The sequence below is a fragment of the Notamacropus eugenii genome, chromosome 6 (assembly GCF_028372415.1).
Source record: "Notamacropus eugenii isolate mMacEug1 chromosome 6, mMacEug1.pri_v2, whole genome shotgun sequence".
Classification (NCBI taxonomy): domain Eukaryota; kingdom Metazoa; phylum Chordata; class Mammalia; order Diprotodontia; family Macropodidae; genus Notamacropus; species Notamacropus eugenii.
The window spans coordinates 192,896,818-192,922,239 of NC_092877.1; the positions used below are offsets into that span (position 1 = coordinate 192,896,818).

The 25,422-nt window shown below is 35.1% G+C and overlaps 1 protein-coding gene across 4 annotated transcripts in view; it reads left to right on the plus strand.

The window, feature by feature from the left end:
- The window catches only part of EPHA3 (EPH receptor A3), a 419,590-nt gene extending 396,030 nt beyond the window's left edge, over positions 1 to 23,560 (plus strand). For 2 of the 4 annotated variants that reach the window (XM_072621658.1, XM_072621659.1), the window contains exons 16-17: positions 11,056 to 11,211; positions 20,573 to 23,560. In XM_072621658.1, coding sequence (XP_072477759.1) covers positions 11,056 to 11,211; positions 20,573 to 20,678 — 262 coding nt within the window. In that variant the 3' untranslated portion in view covers positions 20,679 to 23,560. Of the gene's footprint in view, positions 1 to 11,055; positions 11,247 to 20,572 lie in introns of all 4 variants that reach the window. The other 2 variants (XM_072621660.1, XM_072621661.1) reach the window with 2 other exon arrangements.
- Positions 23,561 to 25,422: the final 1,862 nt, after the last annotated feature.

Sequence of the window (25,422 nt, forward strand, 5' to 3'; positions counted from 1 at the left end):
TTATTTCAAGTAGTTTTTTTATTTGATTCTTTAGGATTTTCTAAGTATACCATCATATCATCTGTAAAAAATGATTGCTTGTTTCTTCGTTGCCTGTTCTTATTCCTTCAAATTATTTTTCTTCTCTTGTTGATAAAGCTAACATTTCTAATACAATTTAGTAAACCTTTTAAAAATACTTACTAGGGTTCAGGGCAATGCCTTAGAGAGTGGGCATATAAAAATAATGTAATCTCTCCTCGCAGGGGACTTATATTTTATTTTCATGGAACCAAAGAATTGCCAGAAGCTAATATCAATGGTTTGTGTCTACCAGAAGTTATAGTAGTATGGACCTATTTATAAGAACTTGAGCTTAACAGAGATATGACAACTCAATTAAAAGGCAAGAGATCAAAGTTTAAATCTCATCCTCATTGTGTTTACTATGTGCTTGCACCAAGAGGAAGTTACTGAACATCTGTAAACCTAAGATTCCCCCTGTTGGAATAAAATGGACATAAGAATTATACTTTTGTCCCACAAGGCTTTGTGAAGAAAATACTTTATAAGCCATAAAATGCTATACAAATATGAACTGTCATCAACATGATGACCATTTGATCTGGTCACTCTCCCTCAGTTACTGGAGAAACCAAAGTACTTTTGGAAGGCTAAGCTGAATCTTGTGCTAGTTCTTAAGTACATCCTAGAATATAAGGAACCCATGGAACCTGTTTTGACCTCCCTGGGATAATTTCAAAATTGACCTCCTCAGGGATGATGGTGATTATTCAAAGACAAGCTTTCTTTTTGAGGATCCATAGTTGAGCACCTTGGTGAATACATACATACATATGTACACACATGCTTTTTTTAGGGTGAAATTGAAAGATGATTCGTTTGAGTGTACTGAATTTGACATTCTGGTTCTCTGAAATTACAATATGTGTGTGAATGAAATTCACTTAAAATTTATAGATTAAAGATTATTGCAAACTTCCAATTAGCAAAAATAAGCAGAATTAAAGTCAAAACTACTATAGCCTTGTATTGATGAGGAATGATGACAATATTCAATGATGGCTTGATATAATCCTGTTTCTTTGTTCCCACTACTAAAATCTGCTTTTGTTTCTTAACACAGCTCGGACCTCCATTAGAAAGCACACCAAGAGCAGGGTGACTCTCTCACTGAGTAAATATGATAGGAACATTTTAGAGGGAAGTAAATATGCCAGAAACCCAGGTGGGTTTTCTTTTCCCTCAAAGAACAAAGTAGCTAATTTTACCACTGAGAGGTATTAAACCAGTCATAATAGTTATAACTGCAAAAATTCCGGTCCTGAAGATCTAATGATAATTAAAATATATACAATGCCCTACTGGGAATTAAAGAAATTCAAAATTATTCTTAGTTAGAAATGACATTAAAATTATGTGACGCTAGCTGGATTTTTAATGACAGGGAAAAATAGGTTGAACTGATCTTTATCCTAAGCAAATTAGTTTATATAATGTATAATAATCTTTAATTCTCTTTATATGTATTAGGTCTAGATGTGGTTGTGAAGTAGAGACAGATATAGACATATTATACACACTATCCCCACATACGCACTGTGGAATAAAGTCAGAAAATCTGAATATGATTAGGAATAATTTAAGCATAAAATACGATATAAGTTATGTGTAGTCACTTAAAATTTTTGGTCATATTCACCCTAAAATAGTATTGGGGCAGCTAGATGACTTAGTAGATAGAGTGCCTCATCACCGGATTTCAAATTCAGAAACTTAGTATCTTTGTGAGCATGGGCAAATCATTTAACCCCCATTTGCCTCAGTTTCCTCATCTGAAAATTGAGGATAATAGTAGACCCTATCTCCCAGAGCTGTTGTGAGGATCAAATGAGATAATATAAATAAAAATGCTTAACACATGATGTGGAATATTGTATTACATAAATACTAACATTATTGCAATGATCCATATGATTAATAATATGCTTTTACAAACTGTATTTCAACCTGTTTGCCTCAGTTTCTTCATCTGTAAAATGAGCAGGAGAAGGAAATAGCAAACCACTGCAGCATCTTTGCCAAGAGAACCTCAAACGGGGTCATGAAGAGTCGGGCATAACTGAAACGGCCAGACAACAACAAAAACTTTGATTTGATGTTGTTATTAGTAGTCTTATCATTAACAGTAGTTACCTAGTCACACGTTACATGCATGCTGTGTCCTGCGGAGCTCTCCTGAGTGCGGCATAAACCACATAAAATGTAATTGAGAAATATTTAAGAAAATAATGAAGAAACAATGATAGCTAGGTAATATTTCATTTAAAATAAGTCAATACGTATCCTGAGGAGTTCCTTACGTATGGTTTAGTAGCCCCCATTTCAACATGTTTGTTGCTACTGTGCAGCGTCAATACGAGTTTATTGCTGATGTGGAAAATGTCGAGAAAAAAGCTGCGCCATTTGTTGTTGATGTGTTTATTATGCCTTTTGGAGGGAAGAAGGGAGCAGAACTGATGGGTCTTCCAGAAAACTTCCTGTTTTGAAGTCACTTTTACATTCCATCCTTTAGAACTCTGCCATGAACTTGAGAACATTTGTTAGCTTGATGCTTTCATGTGCAAAAAATATATTGTATCAAGGGCAATATGTTTTCTCTTGGAATCTGTCACTGTTTGTTCATGGAGGAATTCCTTGAGTGCTTTGTATTAATAGGGATGAATTATATACCCTGATACAACAAGGAGAAGAAAAACCAGGACCCTGCCCATTTCTATTGTACTCTAGAGGGGCAAGAGTATGAAAAGCGGCAAAAAGAGGAAAAAATAAACTTAACAGGGAGAAGGGAGAGAGGATAGGAGGAACATTATATTTTTGCTTCCCCTGAGTAAATATGCAATTTCAATGATTTCTCTTTAATGACCGCAGTCTGTGACTAGTAGGTACTGATTTATGAAAAGCTGTAAAAGATCAGGTGGAACTCTGCAGGACATCGTTTACAGCTGCATGGATTGAAACCCATCTAATTTGTCCAGTAAAAGTGTGAGCTCATGGCGCACATCATCCAGCCCATAAATTTCCCAGTCAGACCACTGTCTGGGGGATGGGTCCAAAAAAATGCCTATCCATGCAGATGCTCAAAAAGCCCAGCATTCCCTTGGTGCATGTGAAGAGACATCACAGACTCTTCACAGTGAGAGACAAATTCCTATTCATTGATAAACTATCCAGATGTCCTCTCTGAAGAGAAACGGAACCAGTTTTTGCTTGAAATTCTCAGAGAAACCCTATGAGGAGAAAAATGATACTTTACAGTGCTGGTTATTCTGGGGTCACTTACATTAAAATTAGGTCATTTTTTTTGGTCTTGGTGATGCTTTGATCCAAGTTATAAACATAAAAACTCTGTTGGGCCACTCTAATCCCTAATCTCTGCATCCTGTTCTATTTCAGCTTGTTTATAATAATTTCCTCTACACTGTTGTTTTGAGGCAGGCCTCCCCCTTTTCTATAAGTAAAGTTTACTTTGAAAGAATGAACTATCTTGAATTGGGAAGTTGCCCACATTTTACGATAAGGCATACTTCATAAATATTCTGAATAAATGTCCTGAGATTCGATACTTCATACCACAAAAACATAAATAAAACGTGCTGCTATTTGTGGGCCAAACAGGAGGATCTAGGTAGGTGTTGCTGCATAGCTACTTCTTATCCCAACATGTTGTATTCTGGGCCATAATGATGGCCCCAAATTGTGTCTCTAGATGTGTCTCTAGTTGATTGTATCTCAAGATGATTTTTAAAACTGTCATTTTCCTCATTTTCACATCATTTTCCTCTCTTAAATTTCCTACAACTGATTCAATACCCCTTCCCTTGTCTTCTAGAATGCTAATATATTAATCATATTTCTCTAACTTTTCCCAGATATTTTCATTTGGAATTGCTAGACATTTTCTTCCCTGTATATGAACTATCCATCCATGTTGTATATCCATTGATTTAGATCCCAAGTTTGAATGTAATGGAAACTGAAATTCTTCAAATTAGTTTCATTAATGGTAAAACAGATGTGTGTATCTGTCTCTCTACATGTGTACATATATTTATATGTGTATATGTATACTTACATATATACATATATGTGGTTGATTGGTTGGCTGTTGTCCTTTGTCTTTGAAGAGGATCAAAATGACATCACTATGATAAAGTGAAATTTCTGTGTCTTGTCCATTTCACTCCATTTGGAGTGAAACAGGCCTGTGTGCTTGCTCCCATGCTTCTTAGCATGATGTTTTCAGTCATGTTGACAAATACTTTTAATGAGGATGAACATGACATCAAGGAAGCTACAATACTGATGGCGAGTTCTTCAATTTGAACAGGCTACAAGCCAAGACCAAAGTGGAGGGAGTGTTGGTGCATGATGTTCTGTTTGCAGATGATTGTGCACTCAATGCAGCCTCTGAAGCTGAGGTGCAACAAAGTATGGATCAATTCTCTGCTGCCTGAGCTAATTTTGGTCTAATAATTAATACCAAGAAAATACAGGTGTTCCATCGGCCACCACCACACCATCCACATGTGGAATCATATAAATATATACACACATAGTCATGTTCCAAAAAAAATTTAAACCCATAAAACTGTCAAGTATCAGACATTTTCTGAGGCAGGATACCAAAGACATGGCAATATGTAAAATTAGATCTTTTGAGGTGATAAATAGTTTAAAAATTGCAATGTGATTTGGAAAGTTAGTCAGTATCAACTAACAAATTTGGAGAAAAAAACACCAACTCTTTTGTTGCTGTTGGGTTGTATCTGACTGATATATTAAATGAGTAAGGCTTAATTCCTCTCTTTTATTTCTGAAATTTATGCGGACCATACCGTACATAGGGTTTTCTTGGAAGAGATACTTAAGTGGTATGTCATTTCCTTTGCCAGTGGATTAAGTGACTTGCCTAGGGTCACACAGTTGTCTGTGGTCAAATTTGAATTCAGATTTTGCTGACCGCAGGCCCAACATTCTACCCATTGAGCCAGCTAGCTGCCTTGGTCACATGGCTAGGGTCTGAAGTGAAATAGGAACTCAGGAAGATGAACCTTCTGGCCTCCAACCTATGTACTTTACCTACTGCACCACCACGCTATTCCCCCAAAACACCTACATGCAATTCAAATAAACTAGCTTCATACAATTAGTAAGAGTCAGAGCAAGTCCACTGTATCACCTTGTTCTATATTCATTTATTTATAAATTACATACCTGTAGTATTTCACTAATATATTGTACTGTTTATAAAATATACTTCCAAAAAACCTTTTTAAAATGAAAAATGAAATAAAAAATTCTTAAATTTTATTTAATTGTCCAAAGAGCATTTTATGCTCACTAAAAATGGTACTAGTAATGTTTTTAGAGCAATGTGAGTCAATATGGTTCATTATTTTTGAAAATCTTAGTTTTTAACACTTTATTATGCATCAAAATGAGGCAATTTGCTGAATGTGAATAAACAAGAGAGGTCTCCACTGTCTACCCTCTTTGCATCACGTATGAGACATGCAGCTATTTAAAATAATGATCATGGGAAAGGATCATTGTCAACCCATATATTAAATATGAAGAAAGTGTAATTCCTTTTTTTATTTTTGAAATTTTTATCTGACATTTGTAATTCATTTTTTTCTTTAAATTGATTTATGCATCAATCACCAATCTTGTCACATCCTTTAATATGGAGCTCTTAGTTTCCTGTTACAAATTCTGGGGAATCAGTGGAACCTAGATGTTACCACTGAGAGGTGGATAGCACCAGGTTTGCTTAAGGAAGTGATCAGCTGATTAGAATTGTAGACCAGAGTGAATGACTGCTTGATGAGAAGGAAGCTTTTTTGATTTTAATGTCAGCTATCGTTTGAAATATAGATTTAAGAATACAGTAGTAACCATGCTGGGAACTAACAGTAGTTCTTTCTGGAGTATTTCTTCATTCTGGATCTCAGCAATCAATAATTACCTGTTGTATGCCAAGTACTGTACTAAGTGCTTTAATACACCCATAGGTAACAACGTAATCACAATTATTCAGGTGATCTAGATTTTCCTCTGGATTCCTTCCAGCCTGTGCTCTGTTCTTCCTCTGTACCATTTTTTTTTGATGTCTTGGGTGATTGCACATGTCCCAAACTCTCCTTTTTTTAATTACAGTCAGTTTTTTAGGGACACTTTTTTTCTCTTGGGCCACCTTCCTATCTTTCTTGGATTTGGGGACTGAGAGGATAGGGCTGTGAGAATGTTGTTGTCTTTTACAAGGTCATCTAAGTTTAGCACAAATCTAGTTATTAATTCAAATGGTCCAGAACTGGCTTCAGTGGTTCAAGTTTGTGAATTTCTAAAAACCTCAGAAGAACATGGCCCTACTCTGTCTTTACCTGTGTGTACTGTATGGCTGGCAACTTTAAAGATCATATCAGAAATGTGTCTTAATCTTTATACCCAGGCTGTTAACATCTACTTTCTTTTATTTTGTCTGTAGGAACTCTAGAGATAGTAATCTCAACCAGCTCAACAGCCACAATTAGCCAGAATGGTAAAGACTCTACTTAAAGTCACTTAGACCAATGATTCACAGTCAACATCAAAATCTATAAGATATATTTAGGACATGCAGTGTCAGTATTATACTCTTATTTTTTCTTCTCCCTCAAAGAAAAACTATGAAAAGTCACCTGCAGGGCATTGAAATCTCTCAGCCTCTGTGACATCTCATTTTTATTTTATGCCTTTTTCAGGGTCATGATGTTCATTCTGATTAAGAATGATCTTTCTTTTGGATTAATTCCCCCATCTGTAGGTTTCCTCATGATTGTCATATCACTGTCCTGTCTTTTAAAGCCATTAACAAACTTAGCTAGTCATTCCTTATTACATATTCCTCCCCATTACAAGTTCTTTTTTTCAAGTCAGCCTGGTCTCTTTGCTGTTTCTTTTATGTGATACCTTATCATTCATTGCTTTCCTCATCAATTTCACTATCTATCTCTCCACAATGGTTCTTCCAAATCTTTTCATTCCTCCTTGAACCTCCCATTCCCACCTGATCCTCTCAGTTGAAATCTTTGATGCATATTCTCAGAAAAAAATAACCTGTTTGCCTTAAGCTTTTGCTTCTCCCCTTTTCCTCATCTCATATCACACAGTTGCCTTCTGCCATTCCCTGCTCCTTTACCCCTCCAGCCATCTTGATCTATATCTTGCCACTGGACCCACAAAGCTCCTGAGGAGAGAGTGAAGGCTGGTGGTTTTGCACAGTTCTGCCTCACTTAAATCCAGTTCACTTCCAAATCATGACATTTCCTTGCTGATGTCATGGTCCTCTTGGAGAACAAAGCACAAACTGCTACAACAACAACTCACCCTAAGAGGTGACATTCCTCCTGACCAAGCCTAACCCTTCCACATGCATAAGCAATCTCTTTACAACCCATCTCCTCCAACAGATTTCTCCCTCTGCCATTCCCATCACTTACCTTCAATCTCTCCCCATCTACTGCTTCTTCCCTACTGCCTACCAACATGCCCATGGCTCTCCAATCCTTGAAAAACCTTTGCTTGATCCTTCTATTCCTGATAATGATCATCCTGTATTTTTTCCACCCTTTTTGACTAAACTCCCTAAGAGAGCCATGCACAGTAGGTGCCTGCATTTCCACTCATCTTCATCCTTTCCTCTCTGCAGTCTGGCTTCTGAGCTCATTCAAGTGAAACTGCATTTTCAAAGGTTTCCCAGTTTCCCTTCATGGACAAATCTGATGGTCTTTTCTCAGTCCCCATTCTTGCATAACTCTGCTGCCTTTGGCATTGTTGATCATTACTATCTCCTTCTGGATACTCTCTTCTTTATAGGTTTCCATGATACTAAAGTTTTTATTACCCACTTTCTCCTCCTCTCTTCCTGCTTGTTTTACTGCTCCATAATATTCTTCTTTGTTAGATCTTCCTCCAGGTTATGCCAGTTGGCCATGATACTCTGTCTTTAATTTCTTGCAAAGGGGTTTCTATTTTATTGTCTAGACCAATAGTTTCAAAATCAAATAAAAATGGAAAGTGATTTGTTTAGACTCAGATGTCAGGAAGATTATTCTGGTAGCAGTGTGAAGGATAGATCCAGAAGAAACTGGAGATGGGGAGTTTAGGTAGGAGGCTATTATAGCAGTATAAGTGGTTGCGGCAGTATGAATAAAGAGAAGGAAACATGTGGGAGATGTTATAGAAGCAGAGTATCAAGACTTTGACAATTGGATGTATGTGAATGTTTACATGTTCATGGGTCAGCGTTGATCATTTTATTACTTTCTAAGTCTAAAAAATGGAACTTTGTGTGATATATACAATGGATCTTTTCACTAACTGGCCTAATTAACTAGAACACCCCATCTGTAGCATGATTTACTTTCCTCTCTTGATTCCAAATCATTTAATAAAATAAAGAATATTGAAACTCAACCACTTCATTGACTACATAAGACAGCAAATTGGCAAAATCTTCTAGTCATGTGGGTGAAGAATAGGCATATTTAGGACAGACTATCAGTAATTTCTCATTATATTTCATTGGGATGAAATTTTCAAGACACCTGCATGATTGATTGTACTGTTTTCTTTTTGTTTTTTTTCTTCCATGTCAATAAACTTCCACCAATGGAAATTCCCTTCCCTCACTCAGATTAGTAACTCTTCTATGATACATATTGTTTCAGAATTATCTGGGACATTGGTAGGTTAAGTGATGAGTCATGTGTCAGAAAAAGAATTTGAGCTCTGGTCTTAACTCCAGGCTGGCATTCTGTGCTGTATGCACATTACCTCATTTCCTCATAGGACAGTACAAATAATCGTTGAATAGGACAGGGGAAGCTCATCTATGTCAGGCTCAGTTCAAAAGACTCATAAATTGATCAGTCCCATTCCTGTATCTATGGTGAGAAAGAGAAAGACAAAAACATCCCTGAGTTTGGCTGCAGCTATCTGTGCCTAGTGCTGACCAACTAGACTTTCACAACATACTTCCCTGAGCTGTGACTTGGTTGGGGATGGGGGTATGTAGGTGGAGAGGCATATTGCCAAAAAGTAATGGGTGATGTTGTACTTCTTTACAAATGAGAGCTTCTTATGAAGTGAATTTTGGCTTAATTCCTTATCAGTAGCATCTGGGAGGGTTATATTGTTATTCTCTTTCACACACAATGTCCAGCAGACTCATATACTAGGCTTCTTCTTATAGGCAGACAGTTATGGCCCTCTTTGTTTCTATCCTTTTGATTTGATTTATTGCTAGACCTGGGGACAACCAAGAGGTTGGCATTATAACAACTTTTCTGGGTTTTTGTGGATCTATGATTTATAAACAAATATTTCTATATCTTATCTTGTGTAATTACTATCTATGTCTTCCCATAAACACAGGAGATCTCATTATATCATGATTATAAAGTACCATGTATTTAGGCCCTTTGGCATTTTCTCTCCACCTACAAAAACAGCCCACTTCTTTTTTTTTAATTTTTTTACTTCTTGGATAGCTTCCCTTATGCCATTTCTTATACTTAAGTCAGAATAGCAGTATACCACCAACTACTTTTTTTGACCATGCTCTTTGGGAAAACCTTATAGCCCATTATGAAAATTTCCTAAAAACACCAATAGATAAAGTTATGTTGTTGGGAATAGCGTATGAACAGTGGATGGAATGTTGGACTTGGGGCCAAGAAGAACAGAGTTTGAAACCTTGCTAACTATGTTACTTTGGACAAGTTATTTAGGCTCTTTGGGGCTCAGTTTCCGCATTGGTAAAATGAAGAAGTTAGACTAGATGGAATCCAAGTTCCTTTTAAGTTCTAGATCTTTGATCTAGACCCTGAGAAATCACTTAACCTGCCTTTACCTCAGTGTCCTCATTTGAACCTACCTCAAAGGATGAAAAGAAATAATATAGGTAACATCTTTATCAAACCGTGAAATGTTTAACGATATTATGATAATTATTGTTGCTACTCCATCTTGAGATCATTTCATTTTAGGAAGCCAATTTTTTTTTTTTAATCAACCAAAAATTGGCACCGGTAGGAACTTTTAATCACATCCCAGTGAAGATGTGGCCTGACCGTAGAAAACCTGATTGTTTGTTGCCTTTTCATGTTTTCCTCATGTTGCACTTTGTCAATTAATGTGTAGACCCTTCTCACAAGGATTTTATAGAGGAGAGAAAGCAGGCAAATGGATTACTAGTTTGTTTTTAATTTTTTTTTTGTTAAAAGCTGAAAATATTTTGTTTTTATATAAGAACATATATTTTGCATTCTTTTGAAATATTCTCCTCTAAGTATCTTGGAAAGGTATCTCTCTAGATGTCTTCAGTTCATGTGCTGAAAGATACAAATTTTTCACTCAACACTATTTACATTGAAGCTTTCATTCCTTTTGTGGTAGGATTCCTTAATGGAATTTGTGACATTATTTGTAGCAACACCGACCAGTCTATGCTGACTTTACATTCTCCTTAAAGTGCAGTCTGGAATGTTCAAACAACCCTTCAGAAAGCAATGTGAATAATATCTGCAAATGAACATTTAGTGGGCTGAATATGAAATGGGAAGAGGATATATCTCCTAAGCAACCAGACCAGTATTTGGGACTTCTTGTCTACTCACATAAATATATTCTAAATTAGCATCATCTTTGCTAATGGTTAAACAAATTCAGTTATAATGTAAGCATATATATCCTGCTTTGGCAAAGCTTCAATGATTTAAAATGCAGGCGTGAGCTGAGTAGACAGATTACTTAGACAAGATGATTACACAGTATTCCTCCAAGCTGCCAGCTTGAACAGATGAGGCCTAAGTGGCAGATAAATTCCACAAATGAGCAGCGAAGCCACATGGAGCCTCGAAGCCCCGCTGATGCTAATGTCAATTTTTAGACACAATGTGAGCCTTTGCTGCCTGTATCTATAGACTTTATGAGTTTCTTTTCTTCCAGGCCATCAAATCTTCTCTTGGACCAAAGCAGTGTTGACATCACTACCTTCCACACACCGGGTGACTGGCTCAATGGTATCCGAACAGGACAGTGCAAGGACATCTTCACAGGCGTGGAATATAGTTCATGTGATACCATAGCCAAGATTTCCACGGAGTAAGAAACTGTCTTAATTAAAAAGTCAGAAAAAGGTTATGTTTTCTAAAAAGATCAGTGTTATTTTTATTATTAGAAAGCAGCATGGTAGAAAGAGTGCTGGACCTAGAGTCAGGAAGACCTGAGTTTAAATCCTAGCTATGTGACCCTGGATAAGACGTTTGACCTCTCTGCCTCAGTTTACTTTATTTGATCATTTATAAAATTGAGGTAATATTATTTACTTTATTCATAAAATGGAGAAAATAAGCCCACTTTCTTGAGTTTATTGTGAGGATAAAATGAGACAATATTTGGAAAAGCCATTTGCGGATCCTAAAGTGTTCTATACCTGTCATCATCATCTTCATCTTCATCATCATCATTGTCAGTATTCATTATAACTTTGAGACATTTTTTACCCAGACATTGAGCTGAGCTTAGATACTCTATTTATTACTACATACGCTTCGTTCGTTTCACTTTTTCACAGCTAGTTCCAAAGATTCTTTCTTCTATCTTTGTGCTCCAGAAAATAAACAAGGCTATTTGTACACTCTTTATCTTATACCACTCAGCCCAGTCTTAAGTATACTGTTTTGACTATCCTTCTGCTTTTTTCAGTCATTCTCACAAAACCCCCTTCTACATTTGTGGAAAATTGAAAATTGCTTTTATAGCAACCCTAAATATATTGTAATTTTATTCTCTGATCTTTTTTTTAACATGATGGTTTTTATTTTGGGGTGCTTTCCCCAAGATGTCACAGACAAAGAAGGAACCCTCTCAAGATGTTAGGAATATGAATATTCTAAATGTTTGCACCTAATAAGCACATGTTCTATATGATGCCTATCAATAATAAATGTTTATTAAAAAGCTACTTTCTTATGCTATATATGCAAATAGATATGTTTGAGAAGACGTACTTGATAAATAAGATATATTTGACAGGATAATATTTGAAAAATAAGATATGGCCCTTGCCCTCAAATATTATGCAACCTAAAAGGGGACTCAGGCCTGATATATGAAAGCTTAAACCATCCATGATGGCCTGAAGTCAGAAAGTTGTAGTGATTCCAGCTCTGCCATTTCCTGGCAATATAACTTTGGGCATATTCTCCCTGAGCCTTAGTTTACCTATGCAAAAAATAAACATTAGTAATGCCTACTAAACAGGAATCCTGAGTCAAATGAAATGATTTATGTGGAAGCATACTTTTGAAATGTAAAGTGTCATTATGATAGACATGAAGTATCAGGTCATATACTATAATAAGTTTAATGATTAGAGTTGCTTTGATCAGCTTGATGCAAAGCTATGCCTAATAAGAATAGTTTAGTAATATAATTGCTACTAACAACTTCATTGGTTAACAATTCCAGAGAACTCATACTTACCTACCTCCTGATAGAGAGATAATGAACTCAAAGTACAGAAATAAAGTGGTAAATTATCAGTTTAATAGGTAGCATTTGGATAAATTGAAATTGAAAACTTCTCCTCCACCATACAGGATTGAGAGCCAAAAGAACATCATCTTGGAAATAAAGTGTTATGAATTTATTAAGTAGATTACTTATTTTAAGGAACCAAGTCAAATGACAATTTCTCTTAAACCCATTCTCTTACTTCAATATAGCACTAGAAAAGACAAATCCTGAGTGTGATTTGCTTAACATAGAATTTATCCCTCTTGATACAATCTAAGCCATGACTATTCCAAACTCCAGTAAAAAAAAAGAGAGCCTCCATTTTTTATTCTTCATATAATATTCTCATCAAAAACAAGCACACATTTTGTTCTTCTTTCTTATAATTGTCATTAATTTCATAATACACAGCTTATACATCTTAAGATAAGGAAACATTTCCAAAAGGGAGTAGGGATATCGAGAAAAAAAGTCTTATTTGGTCCTATGTGCCTCAAATTCCAATTATATTTATGTGATAAAGTAACATTGATCCTGTGAATAAATCAGATTGCCCTAAAGGACATTCAAGATTTTGGACTTAGGACTTCGGTTTTTGAAACTTTGCATGATCATTTCCTTTGTATACTCATAAGATTTGTCTCTATGTATTTTTTTTCTTGCCTTCCACCATGAATTGAGCATTTAGTATTGACTCATACTTTCATTGGACGTGATGTCAGTCAGACCTGCAACAAGCAATACTTTGCAAAGGGCATCACTGATCCCCAGTTGCTCTTCTAATATATTTTGCCATAATACCTTTCTTGAAGACATTTCAGTGGTTGTATATAAAGTAGTTGACTGCACGTCAGAAGATTTTAATCTTAAACTTTTGCCTCTTAAAATTTTTTTGTTTCCTTTAGACTTTCATCATTATATCTGCCATTTGACATTGGTACTAATGTTATATTAAATACCAAGGGAGAAGTGTAAAAATCTTCCTTAATAAAGAAAAAAAACAGAGTCAAATAGGTAAAGAAATGCAGAAAAGTGTGGGGGCAAAATGACAGAGAAAAACAACCTACAAAAAGACAGGAGTGAAGCAATTTTCCACTTTAAGATAGCTCTCAAGGATTTCAGGAAAGGTCTATCACACTTGGGTTAATGAGGAGAGCTGCTCAGTGCAGACAGTGTCTGGACAAACCAGAGGGAGGTTCTTAGCCCCAGCATACATCAGCAGTGGAACAGCATGTGAGGCCTCCAACCCCAGCACAAAAGGCAAACTGCCAGCCAGGGAATCCCTGGCACAATAGGTGCCATAAGGCTGACCAGAAGCACAGTAAGCAAGTTGCCAGCACCTGAGGCCACAGAACAGAAAGCCAGTGATCTGGCCTCTTTTCCCCAGCAAAAAATTTTGGGAAAAGATGCTTGCCTCAGGAACAGAGTTCATCATTAAAAGTCATGAAATAGGCTAAAACTGAGTAAAAAACTGAACAGAGCTCTGACCATACAAAGTTGCTACAGTGACAGGGAAGATCAAAACACAAACTCAAAAGAGAATCACAGTATTAAAATGCCTATATGAAAAGACTCAAAGGGGAAGATGAATTGATCTCAAGCTCAAATTCTTCCTACAAAAGCTCAAAAAGGATTTAAAAAATCAAATAAAAGAAGCAGAAGAAAAATTTGGAAAAGAAACGAAGGGTATGCAAGAGAGAGTCAACAATTTGGAAAAGGAAGGATAAAAATTGACTAAAGAAAATAATTCCTTAAAAAATATAATTGGGCAAATGGTAAAGGAGATACAAAAGCTAACTCAAAAAAATAATTACTTAAAAATTAGAATTGGGCAAGTGGAACCTAATGATTCTAAGAGACATCAAGAATCTGTCAAAAGAATGAAAAAAAATAGAAAATGTAAAATGCCTCATTGGAAAAACAACTGGCCTGGAAAATAGATCTAGCAGAGGTAATTTAAGAATTATTTGACTACCTGAAAGCCATGATCAGAGAAAAAGAGTGGAAAGCACCTTTTGAGAAATTATCAAGGAAAACTGCCCTGAGTTCCTAGAACTAGAGGGTGAAATAGTCATTGAAAGAATCCATCAATTACCTCCTGAAAGAGATCCCAAAATGCAGACTTCAAAGAATATTATAGCCAAATACCAGAATTATCAGATCAAGGAGAAAATACTTCAAGCAGCCAGAAATAGTTCATATATCAAGGAGGATCAAGTCAGGATTACACAGGATTTAGAATTTTCTGCATTAAAGTATCAGAGGGCTTGGAATATGATATTCTAGAAAGCAAAAGAGTTTGAATTATAACCAAGAATCAAGTATCCAACAAAAAAGAATATGATCTTTCTAGGGAAAGGTCAACATTCAATAGAATAGTGGACTTTGAAACTTTCCTGATGAAAAGAACAGAGCTGAACAGAAAATTTGATCTTAAATGCAAACTCAAGAGAAGCATAAAAGGTAAATAGGACAGAAAAAAATGTTATTCAAAAAGGTTAAACTGTTTGCATCCCTACATGGGAAGATGATACTTGTACCTCTTGAGAGTTGTTTCTCTATTAGGACAACTGGAAGGAGTCTACGTAGACAGAGGGTGTGGACATAAATTGACTTTGATATAATATACAAAAATATAAAAAATTGCTATAAAAAATTTAGGGTGAAAAAATGGATTGAATTGGGGGAAGAAGAAAGCAGAAAAGAGAATAGGATAAATTACATTACATGAAGGAGGGGAATAGAATTTTAGAAAAGTTATATATGAAAGACCTCTGGAGAAAATTGAGTAAGGAAAGAAAGGAATATACCTTTCTCTTGATGGTACATGGCTTCTTTGTATAAATTGACCACATTCTAGAGCAGAAAAATTTCATAATCAAATGCAAAAAGGCAGGAAATGTAAATGCATCCTTTTCACATCATGATCCAATCATAATGGCCATGAAAAGATACACTAAAAAAAAATTGAAAAATAAATAATAGAATCCTAGAGGATGAGTGGGTCAAATAAAAAATCATAGAAACAATCTTTTGTGAAAGAAAACAATAGTTATGAGACAACATACCAAAACTTATGGGATGCAGTGAAAGAAGTTCTTAGCAGAAACTTCATGTGTTTAAATATTTAGATGAATAAAACAGAGAAAGGGAAGATCATTTAACTGAATATGCAACTGAAAAACCTAGAAAAGGAACAAATTAAATATCCCCAAATAAGCACCAACTTAGAATCTCTGAAAATCAAAGGAGAGATTAATAGAATGAAAGGAAGAAAAATATTAAATTAATAAATAAAATAGGTAATTTTATAGGAAGAAACAATACAATAGATAAACCTTAGGTAATTTGATTTTACAAAAAGAAAACTAAATTAGCAATATCAAAAATGAATTCGATGAATTCACCATTAATGAAGAGGAAATTAAAGAAATAATTATGATCTATTTTGCCCAACTGTATACCAATGAATCTGAAGATCTTAGAGAAATGGATGAATATTTGCAAAAATAAAAATTGCCCATATTAACAGAAGAGGGAAAAATATTTAACCCTATTTCAGAAAAAAAGAAATTGAAGAAGCCATCAATTAACTCCCTAAGAAATAATCTCTAGTGCCAGATGAATTTAAAAAGTGAATTTTGCTACACATTGAAAGAACAATTAATTCCAATACTATACAAACTGTTTGAGAAAATAAGCAAACAAGGTGTTTTGCAAAATTCTTCTTATGATACAAATATGGTGTTGATACCTAAACTTGGAAGAGCCAAAATAGAGAAAGAAAATTATAGACCAATTTCCCTAAAGAATATAGATGCAAAAAAATTAAATAAAATATTAGTAAAATTATTATTAACTTGTCATGAGGATGATACAATATAACGAGGTGGGATTTATATCAGGAATGCAAGGCTTATTCAATATTAAGCAAACTATCATAATCATGACCATAACAATAGCAAAATTAACAGAATTTTTATGGTTATCTCAATAGATGCAGAAAAAGCTTTTAACAAAATACAGCACCCATTTCTATTAATAGCACTAGAGAGCATATAAATAAATGGCATCTTCCTTAAAATGATAACTATCATCAGTGATAGTCATTAGCAAGCATTATATGTAATGGGGAAGTAAGAAGTATTTCCAATAAGATTAGGGATGAAACAAGGATGTCTTTCGTTACCATGTTACTCAATATTACATCCTAGAAATATTAGCTTTAAGTCTTGTTTCACAATTGGGGAAGAAAAAAAATGAAGGAATTAGGACAGTCAATAAGGAAACAAATCTATCACTTCTTTAAAATTATATTCCCTGGAGAATCAACTAAAATGCTACTTGTAATAATTAAAACCTCTAGCAAAGTTGCAGGATATAAAATAAACTTCTCATTTCTGTATACTACTAACTAAGCACCACAGAAAGAGAAAGAAAGGAAAATTCTATTTTAAAATAACTGAGAGTCTACCTGTCAAGAAAAGTAAGGAACTATTATATGAACACAGTTACAAAACACTGTTGACACACTGTCAGGTCTAAATAATTGGAAAAACATCAGTTCCTCATGGTTAGGCCCAGCTAATATAATATAAATGGCAACTCAAATTAATTTACTTATTCAGTGCCCTACCAATCAAACTTTCAAAAACTTATTTATAGAGCTACAAAAATAATGACAAAATTCATCTGGAAGAACAGGAGGTCCAGAGTATCAAGGGAATTAATGAAAAGAAATTCAAAGGAAAGTAGCCTAGCTGTACCATAACTTAAATAACATTGTAAAGCAGCAATCATCAAAACTACTTGGTACTGGCCAAGAAACAGAGTGGTGGATCAGTGGAGTAGGTTAATAATAAATGCCTGTAGTAAAATGCCTATAGTAATTATTTGATAAGCCCTCCTCTCCAAAGGAAGGTAAACTTGGATGGCCAAAGATGTCCAATTGACTTGGGTTTTACTAGCTCCTCTCCTCTCTTCGCCTCTCCTCTCCTCTCCTCTACTTTACTCTCCTCTCCTCTCCTCTCCTCTCCTCTCCTTTCTCCTGTCTTCACCCAAAACCTTTAACCTACTGCACTCTGAAATTGGAACTCAATTGGGGCCCTGCCTGAGGGTTCCTCTGGACCCTCCTAGCTTGAGAGTGAACTTCATGAATATTCTATAAAGGGAGGAAGTGTTTAACCTTTGGTCAGATCAAAGTAGTCTTTTCTAAATTTCTCCCCAAGCACCTTCTCTGTGAAAGGGAAAGTATCCTCCTCATTCAGAGGAGGAGGGCAATGTTTTATAACATTTATAACAATGTTTTATAACATTTACAGCATATCTTTTCAGTAATATTGCTGTATAAAAATTGATATCAACTAATTGGTTGATACTTGAGAGATGTTATGGGAAGATATAAGGTGTTGTCTCCTAAGCAATAATACTGCTATCCCTCAAACCAATCCATCACAATTATACCTAGCATCTCAATGGAGGAAGTAGTCCCCCTTCAGGGGACCCTGCTGACCTGTGAAATTGAGAGTTGAGGCATTAGCAAAGAGCAGGTTATGTAATACAAGGACATGTTGTTGGACCTGAAGAAGAAAGGAAGATTAATGGTGAACTAATAAATATCATCAATAACAGACAGGCTAGATATGCAAGTCAAAATAGGCCTATATCAATTTGTGAATTCTTAATGTGTTATCAAGAAACCCACCCACCATCATTGAGAAGACAAGCAATTGGATATAGGTTATACATGTGTAGTTATGGAAAACATTTACATAACAGTTACGTTCTGAAAGACAATATTTCCCTCCATCCTACCATTCCCTCCATTTATTTTATTCTGTCCTTTGACCCTGTCCCTCCTCAAAAGTTTTGCTTCTGTTACCTCCTACTTTCTTTTGTCCCTCCCTCCTATCACCCCCTTTCATCACCTGTCCCCCACTTTGCTGTAGGGTGAGATAGATTTTCATACACAATTGAGCATGTATGTTATTCCTCCCTTAAGCCAAATACAATGAGAGTAAGATTTCTCCCCTGAAGGATTATTCTCAATTTTGTGAGGTAGGTGATTCTTGATTTTAATCCTATCTCCTTTTACCTCTGGGATATCATATTCCAAACCCTCTGATCCCTTAATGTAGAAGTCGTTAAATTTTGTGTTATCCTGATTGTGTTCCCACAATACCTGAATTGTTTGTTTCTGGCTCCTTGCAATATTTCCTCCTTAACCTGGGAACTCTGGAATTTGACCACAATAATTCATTTTGGGATCTCTTTCAGGAGGTGATCAGTAGGTTCTTTCAATTTCTGTTTTATCTTCTGGTTCCAAAACATCAGGGCAGTTTCCTTGATAATTTCTTGACAGATAATGTCTAGGCTTTTTTTTTTTTTTTTTATCATGGCTTTCTGGTAATCCAATAATTTTAAAATTTTCTTTCCTAGATTTGTTTTCCAGGTCAGTTGTTTTTCACATTTTCTTTTAATTTATCATTCTTTTGTTTTGTTTTATACTTCCTTGAGTTCTCATAGAGTCATTAGCTTCCATTTGCTCTATTCCAATTTTTAAGGAATTATTTTCTTCAGTAAGCTTTTGCACCTCCTTTTCCACTTGGCCAATTCTGCTTTTTTAGGCATTCTTCTCCTAATTGGCTTTTTGGACCTCTTTTGTCATTTGGGTTAGTCTATTTTTAAGGTGTTGTTTTCTTCAGCATTTTTTTGAGTCTCCTTTAGCAAGCTATTGACTCATTTTTCATGATTTTCCTTCATCACTCTCATTTGTCTTCTGAATTTTCCCTGTAGTTTTCTTACTTAATTTTCAAAATTCTTTTTGAGTTTTTCCATGGCCTGAGAAAAATTCGTGTTTTTCTTGGAGGCTTCAGATGTAGGAGTTTTGATTTTTTTGTCTTAATTATGGTTGTATGTTTTGATCTTCCTTATCATTAAAGTAAAATTCTATATTGTCTGAATTTTTTCTGCTGTTTGCACATTTCCCTACCTAATTATTGACATATTAACTCTTTGTTAAGGTAGCACTCAGCTTCCAGTGTGGAGAGTGTACTGTCCCAAGCTTCAGGGGTTTTGTGCACTTTTTTCAGAGATACTTCCAGGGACCTGTAAACTTCCAGCTCTTTCAAAATGGTATGATCAAAGGAGACGTGTTTTGTCCTCTCCTGTCCTATTCTGTGGTCTATGAGTGACCACAAGTACTCTTTTCTGCCTTTGAACTGTGATGAGGATTCCCTCTCCACCACTGCCACAAAGTCCACGACATCAGTGCTCCTTCTCACCCCAGGACCACCACCCAGAACTGAAACCCAGATCCAAGCACAGGCAAAGCAAGAAACTTCTGCCTCAGCATCAGCAAACAGATCCCTGCAATCCCCCTCTCATTAGCTGATCAATCCCCTGATGGTCTGTGAGTTGAGAGCTCTGGAAGCAGCCCACACTGGAATCTGCTCCTCTCTCAGACTGGTGCAACAGATATTTCCTGTAGATCTCTTACAGGTTGTCTTGGGCTGGAAATTTATTTCACTCTGTGATTTTATTGGTTCTGCTGATCTAGAATTTGTTTAGAGTCATTTTTTCCCCCAGATATTTGAAGGAGTTTGGGGGAGAAGTCAAAAAAGTCCCTGCTTTTACTCCTGAATTTGTTATTTTAAAAAATGCTAATAAGATTAGGAGCTGACATTTGCATGCCAATTTAATATTTGTAAATGCTTTACACATTATCTCATTTAGAACTCAGAGTAACTCTGAGAGGTCATTACTATTATTAGCCCACTTTACAGATTATTTCCTCAGTTACATGGCTATTAAGTATACAAGGCAGAATTTGAACTCAGGTTTGTCTGATTCCAGGTCCGTCATTCTGACCACTATCTGCTCTGTTGGGGAGGGGGGTGGCTAGTGTGTTTGTGTATGTTAATTCACACTCTTTGCTTTCTTACAGTGACATGAAGAAAGTTGGTGTCACCGTTGTTGGGCCACAGAAGAAGATCATCAGTAGTATTAAAGTTCTAGAAACACATACCAAGAATGGTCCTGTTCCTGTATAGAACAGCAAATTGATGAGACCTTGACAATACTGACTGCTGCCAAAGATGCAGTGACATTTGGAGTTAGCATATTTCAACGTTGAGAATATTGTTGCAAATTCCATGCCCACAAAGACACTCAGATATGAGTAAAACATGCCTTAAAATCGGAGTGATAAGCTTTTTTTATAATTTGGTGGATGGTTGGATGGATGTTTTCCCCCCTTATAGTAAATGAGTGATTACATTCAAAAAATTCATTTAAATTCTTCAGAACAAAATTGTGAACAAAGAGCCATTGAACATAAACTGAGTACCATAAATGATATACAGGTGAAAATCACAGTGGACATATGGACTGTGTTTGATAATAGCAGCCCAAATTGAAGAAAAAAGACTTACATTATTTTTATATATAAAGGAGATCTGTAACAGGTATTTTGTTTCCTTAAAAAAAAGCAAACTAGAGGACTTTATACCTCATCCTGATCATATTGACTATCCTGCCATTTTAATAATATTCTCTTTCAACTGTTAAAGTACAGAAATAAAGTTTATAGTGCTTTTAAGTAATAGTTTACAAATGTTTTCTTGGCTTTATGTTAGATTCCAGAAGTATGTTCATGAAAAAAATAGTCTTAATTTTTAGAAAAAAAATATTTATTTTCTTTTGCATTTTTGTTGTTTTATATTTATGGTTTGATGTTTGAATTTGGAATTGTTACTGCCAAGTGCCAAATGCTTCCTCAAAAAGTCAGTATTAGGGAACATAATTACTAGGCAAATAGTATCATGAGTTTGTTTCTAAATTTATGGAACATCCACTCCTCGTATGTATATGTCTTTATCTGAGAAGGAAAAGCAAAAATTATTTTTCAATTCATGAATTAAAATAAGCCCTTAGAGTTCAACCATTTTGTCTCTCAATTTATTAATGAGATGTGTTAAGCTCCTAGCTTAGTGTATTATATGAGCTTGTAATTATATATATATATATATATTTCCTACTAAATAACACTGACCTATGACTCTCTTGATTGGTAAAGATACTATCCCTGACTTCAGATTCTCTGGGTAGACATTGCCCTTGTTGGAATGAACTGGAATTAAATTTCTAATTGTGTACTATTCTGGGTTGATCTGCAAATTATAACACAATGTCTTTATGTCCATAAATAGACCATTTTACAAGGATAGTGACTTGCAGTCTTTCTTCCCAAATAATAAACCTTTCCCATGTGCAAAATTAGGGCAACAAGTCAATGGACTAAAGTGTTGGCCAAAAATGCTCCAACTTTGGAAAGGTCATTTGCTGTCACAGCTTCAGTTTATAAGTGTATTAGTAGTAAATGATAATAATTAAGCAAATATTCTTCACTTTGCTTTTATGTCAATGAATTCATCAGTGTTGACATCACTGTGAAATATAATTAGAGTAATGGTTCTTCCACTGCATAATCCTGTGGTTATGTTGATTAGCTGTAAGCAAGGTCCACATTAAAATGCAAACTCGAATGATGCTTTTTAAAAATGTTTTTAGTAGATCAACATCTAAATCTATGTCATGCACCTATCCAATGGCTCAACATCCATAGAGAATTAAGCATAACCACTCTCTGCAGGATTAAGATTTGCAACAAAAGGTGACTATGAACATGCTTAGAAATATTTGAGAACATGTACCTGGGAGATAACTAATGCCGTGTCCTGAAAGGTGGCATTACTATCTGTGATCTTTTAAAACTGCTTTAAACTTCAAAAATTCAGCATATCAAGAGTAAAGGAAGTACTTACTCCACAATACATAAAATGCAAACAAAACATGCCCCCATGCCCCTTAAACACCACCACCTCCAGCAGCAACAGTGCTGTCCTTTGGCACAACGTGATACAGAATGGAAATTTACTGATGTTATACAAGGAACAGTCCTAAATCAAAACTGACAAATGCTGACTTGGGTTCCCTTTGGTGTGAGCTGGATCAATTTACCACTACTTCAGCTTTGAGATTAATACTTAAATTTAGTCAATGTTACTTGTAATTAAATTTATTAGGATGCTTTATTAGGTGGGATAGAGCATATAACAAAATTGCTCCTTTCCATCTTTTGAAAATATCAAGTTAAAATAATTACCTTAAATCTTTAAAGTTAATTGGAAGAGGAACAATGTATTGGCTTCTTAGGTATTTTGAAAGAGGAAGAAAGCAGTTTCTGTGAACCAGTGATCACTTGAGTTTTAAACCTATACCCAACTTCATATCCCTTAACTCACGTTTCCTTTCTTAGACGTTGTCATTGCGTATATATATTAAAAAAAAAAAAAAAAGATTCATTTGATAGAATCTCAAAAATTTGGGTTTGGTTGCTTAATTCCATTTACGTGGAATTTGATTTCCAATTGCAAGTAGAAATTGTTTACACAAAATCTTCCTCTTCCTTTCTACATTTTATTTGTAAGTGACCTCTTATGAAATTATTCTACACAATTCTTCCCTGTACATATGTAAGCATAACAGAGTATGATTCTTAACTGTGGAGTAGAGGTACTAGAATGCTTGTGGCCATCTCCTTGTACAGAACTGCATTGATTTCCATTAAACACAAAATGAAAAATTCATTCACAAAATTATGTACCATATTATATGTTTTTATATCTTAAATATAATTTACGTATTATTTATTTCTCATAACATACCTAGTTTGTGCTGTATTTAGCATTTAATAAGCAGTGTATAGATATGTTTTGATTGGCAATATGTATTTACTTTAACTTTTATTTTCAAAACATTACTCAATTAGTTTTATGTTGTACAACTGTAGATGGCCTCTTACTAATGTAAAATGATTTGTAGTGGAAACATTTATATTTTTATAATAAACATAATGAAAGTATTTTTTAAACATTGTAATATAAAAGTGATTCCTTTCATGATCTAATTTAAGATATATTTGCACATATGTAAGTATGCACATGCACACATATATGCATACATATATGTATATATAAAGGTATGTGTTTCTCTGTGTAGCTGTACATGAGATCAAAATCTGCCCTCAGACACTTACTAGCTATGGGACCCTGGGTGAGTCACTTAACCCTGTTTGCCTCAATTTCCTCACCTGTAAAATAAGCTGGAGAAGGAAATGGCAAACCACTCCAGTATCTTTGCCAAGAAAACCCCAAATGGGGTCATTAAGAGTCAAGCACAACCAAACAACAATAAATACCTTAATATTCAATAATCTACTTGTTCTCTAAAATCTCAACCATATTACCTCATCGTGAAAAGAACTAGTGTAGGACTAAACAAACTTTGGAACACTGGGCCACATAGTCAGATATCGATATTCATTTGGTCCACATAAATTTAATGACATAATTAAATAAGTTCTGTTTTCGTTATAGGGATTAATGGATCCTGCTAGCATCATACCTAACTCTACAAAAGGAAGCTGTGATCATGTGATTAGGTTCTCTTGGCTTATAAATTTATGTGTGTGAGATAAGTAAAACATTTTAATACCAAAAATGTCACAAAGGCTACATCTGACTACATCTGACATCCACATATTGGAGATCAGGAACTGATATAAGAGTGCTACATGCTATGAGGAAGTAATAGGATGCCTCCAGTAATCATAAGTGACATGGTACTGACACTTCTTAGTTAATTCCAAAATAGCATATATCTTGTATAAATTAGCATATTAATACTGTATTGTAAAAGTTTTTGGCTTTCCCTCTGAAACCTCTTTGCATAATCACTTCCATCTCAAATAGTGAAATCTGAATAGCGAAAGAAGAAAAATTTCACTGTAGTATACATACACACATGTACACACATACATATGCATGCCCTACCTAATGTTTCATGCTAATACTGATCTCACCGAGTTTGTAATTTACAAGAATAATCAACTTTGAATTCCACACGCAAGCATCCATGGAAAGGTTCATATTTCACAAATACATCACCTCTCTAAGAGAAGGAAGGAAGGAAGGAACAAGGGAGAGCAAAACATTTTTTGCAATCTTACAATGCACTACACAAAGCAAAGATAGTCTGTACTCTTAAGAAGGCTACATTTTAAGTAAATGTAGGTAAACAAGACATTGGTAAGTGGTGGTCAGGCAGGCACACTGTGGTCTACAAAGTTACAGTAATCACCATTTGAATCAAAAGGATAAAAGTTTGTTTCACTCAATTCAGGAACTATAGTGCAGTAAATATGATTAAAGTTCATGTTTCTAGAACTGGAGACAAGGACAGGTGGAGGTCAGAGGGTGAGGGAGTGTGGCAGAATAAAGACTAGTAGAGCTGCTGGCCTAAGCAGAGGGAGTGAAATCAGACACAGTTGGGGGTGTATCTCCAAGAAATGGTCTGTGGTGTAATCATGGAAGAGGCTGGTGAGGAGGCAGTGGAGGAAAGACCAGAAAGGAGAGTTAAACTTCGGTTAGCTATAAAATCTGGAATGTTCATTCTTAATATTGGAATTAAAATATTCATTTACTTGAATAATAATGACATTTCTAATGAACATTAAATCATAGGAGAGGTGGAACAAATTGCAATTTTTATTGTAAGTAAAATACCTCTTTAGTAGGAATATACACATTTATCTTTGCAATTGGCTAGTTTGAATATCATTTGCCAAATGCTGCCATTAGAGATGAGAGGAAGTTTGCTTTGGTAAATAACAGATTCAAATCCAAACCTCTGATCCATATAAACGGTGTGATTTTGGGCAAGTCACTTAATTTT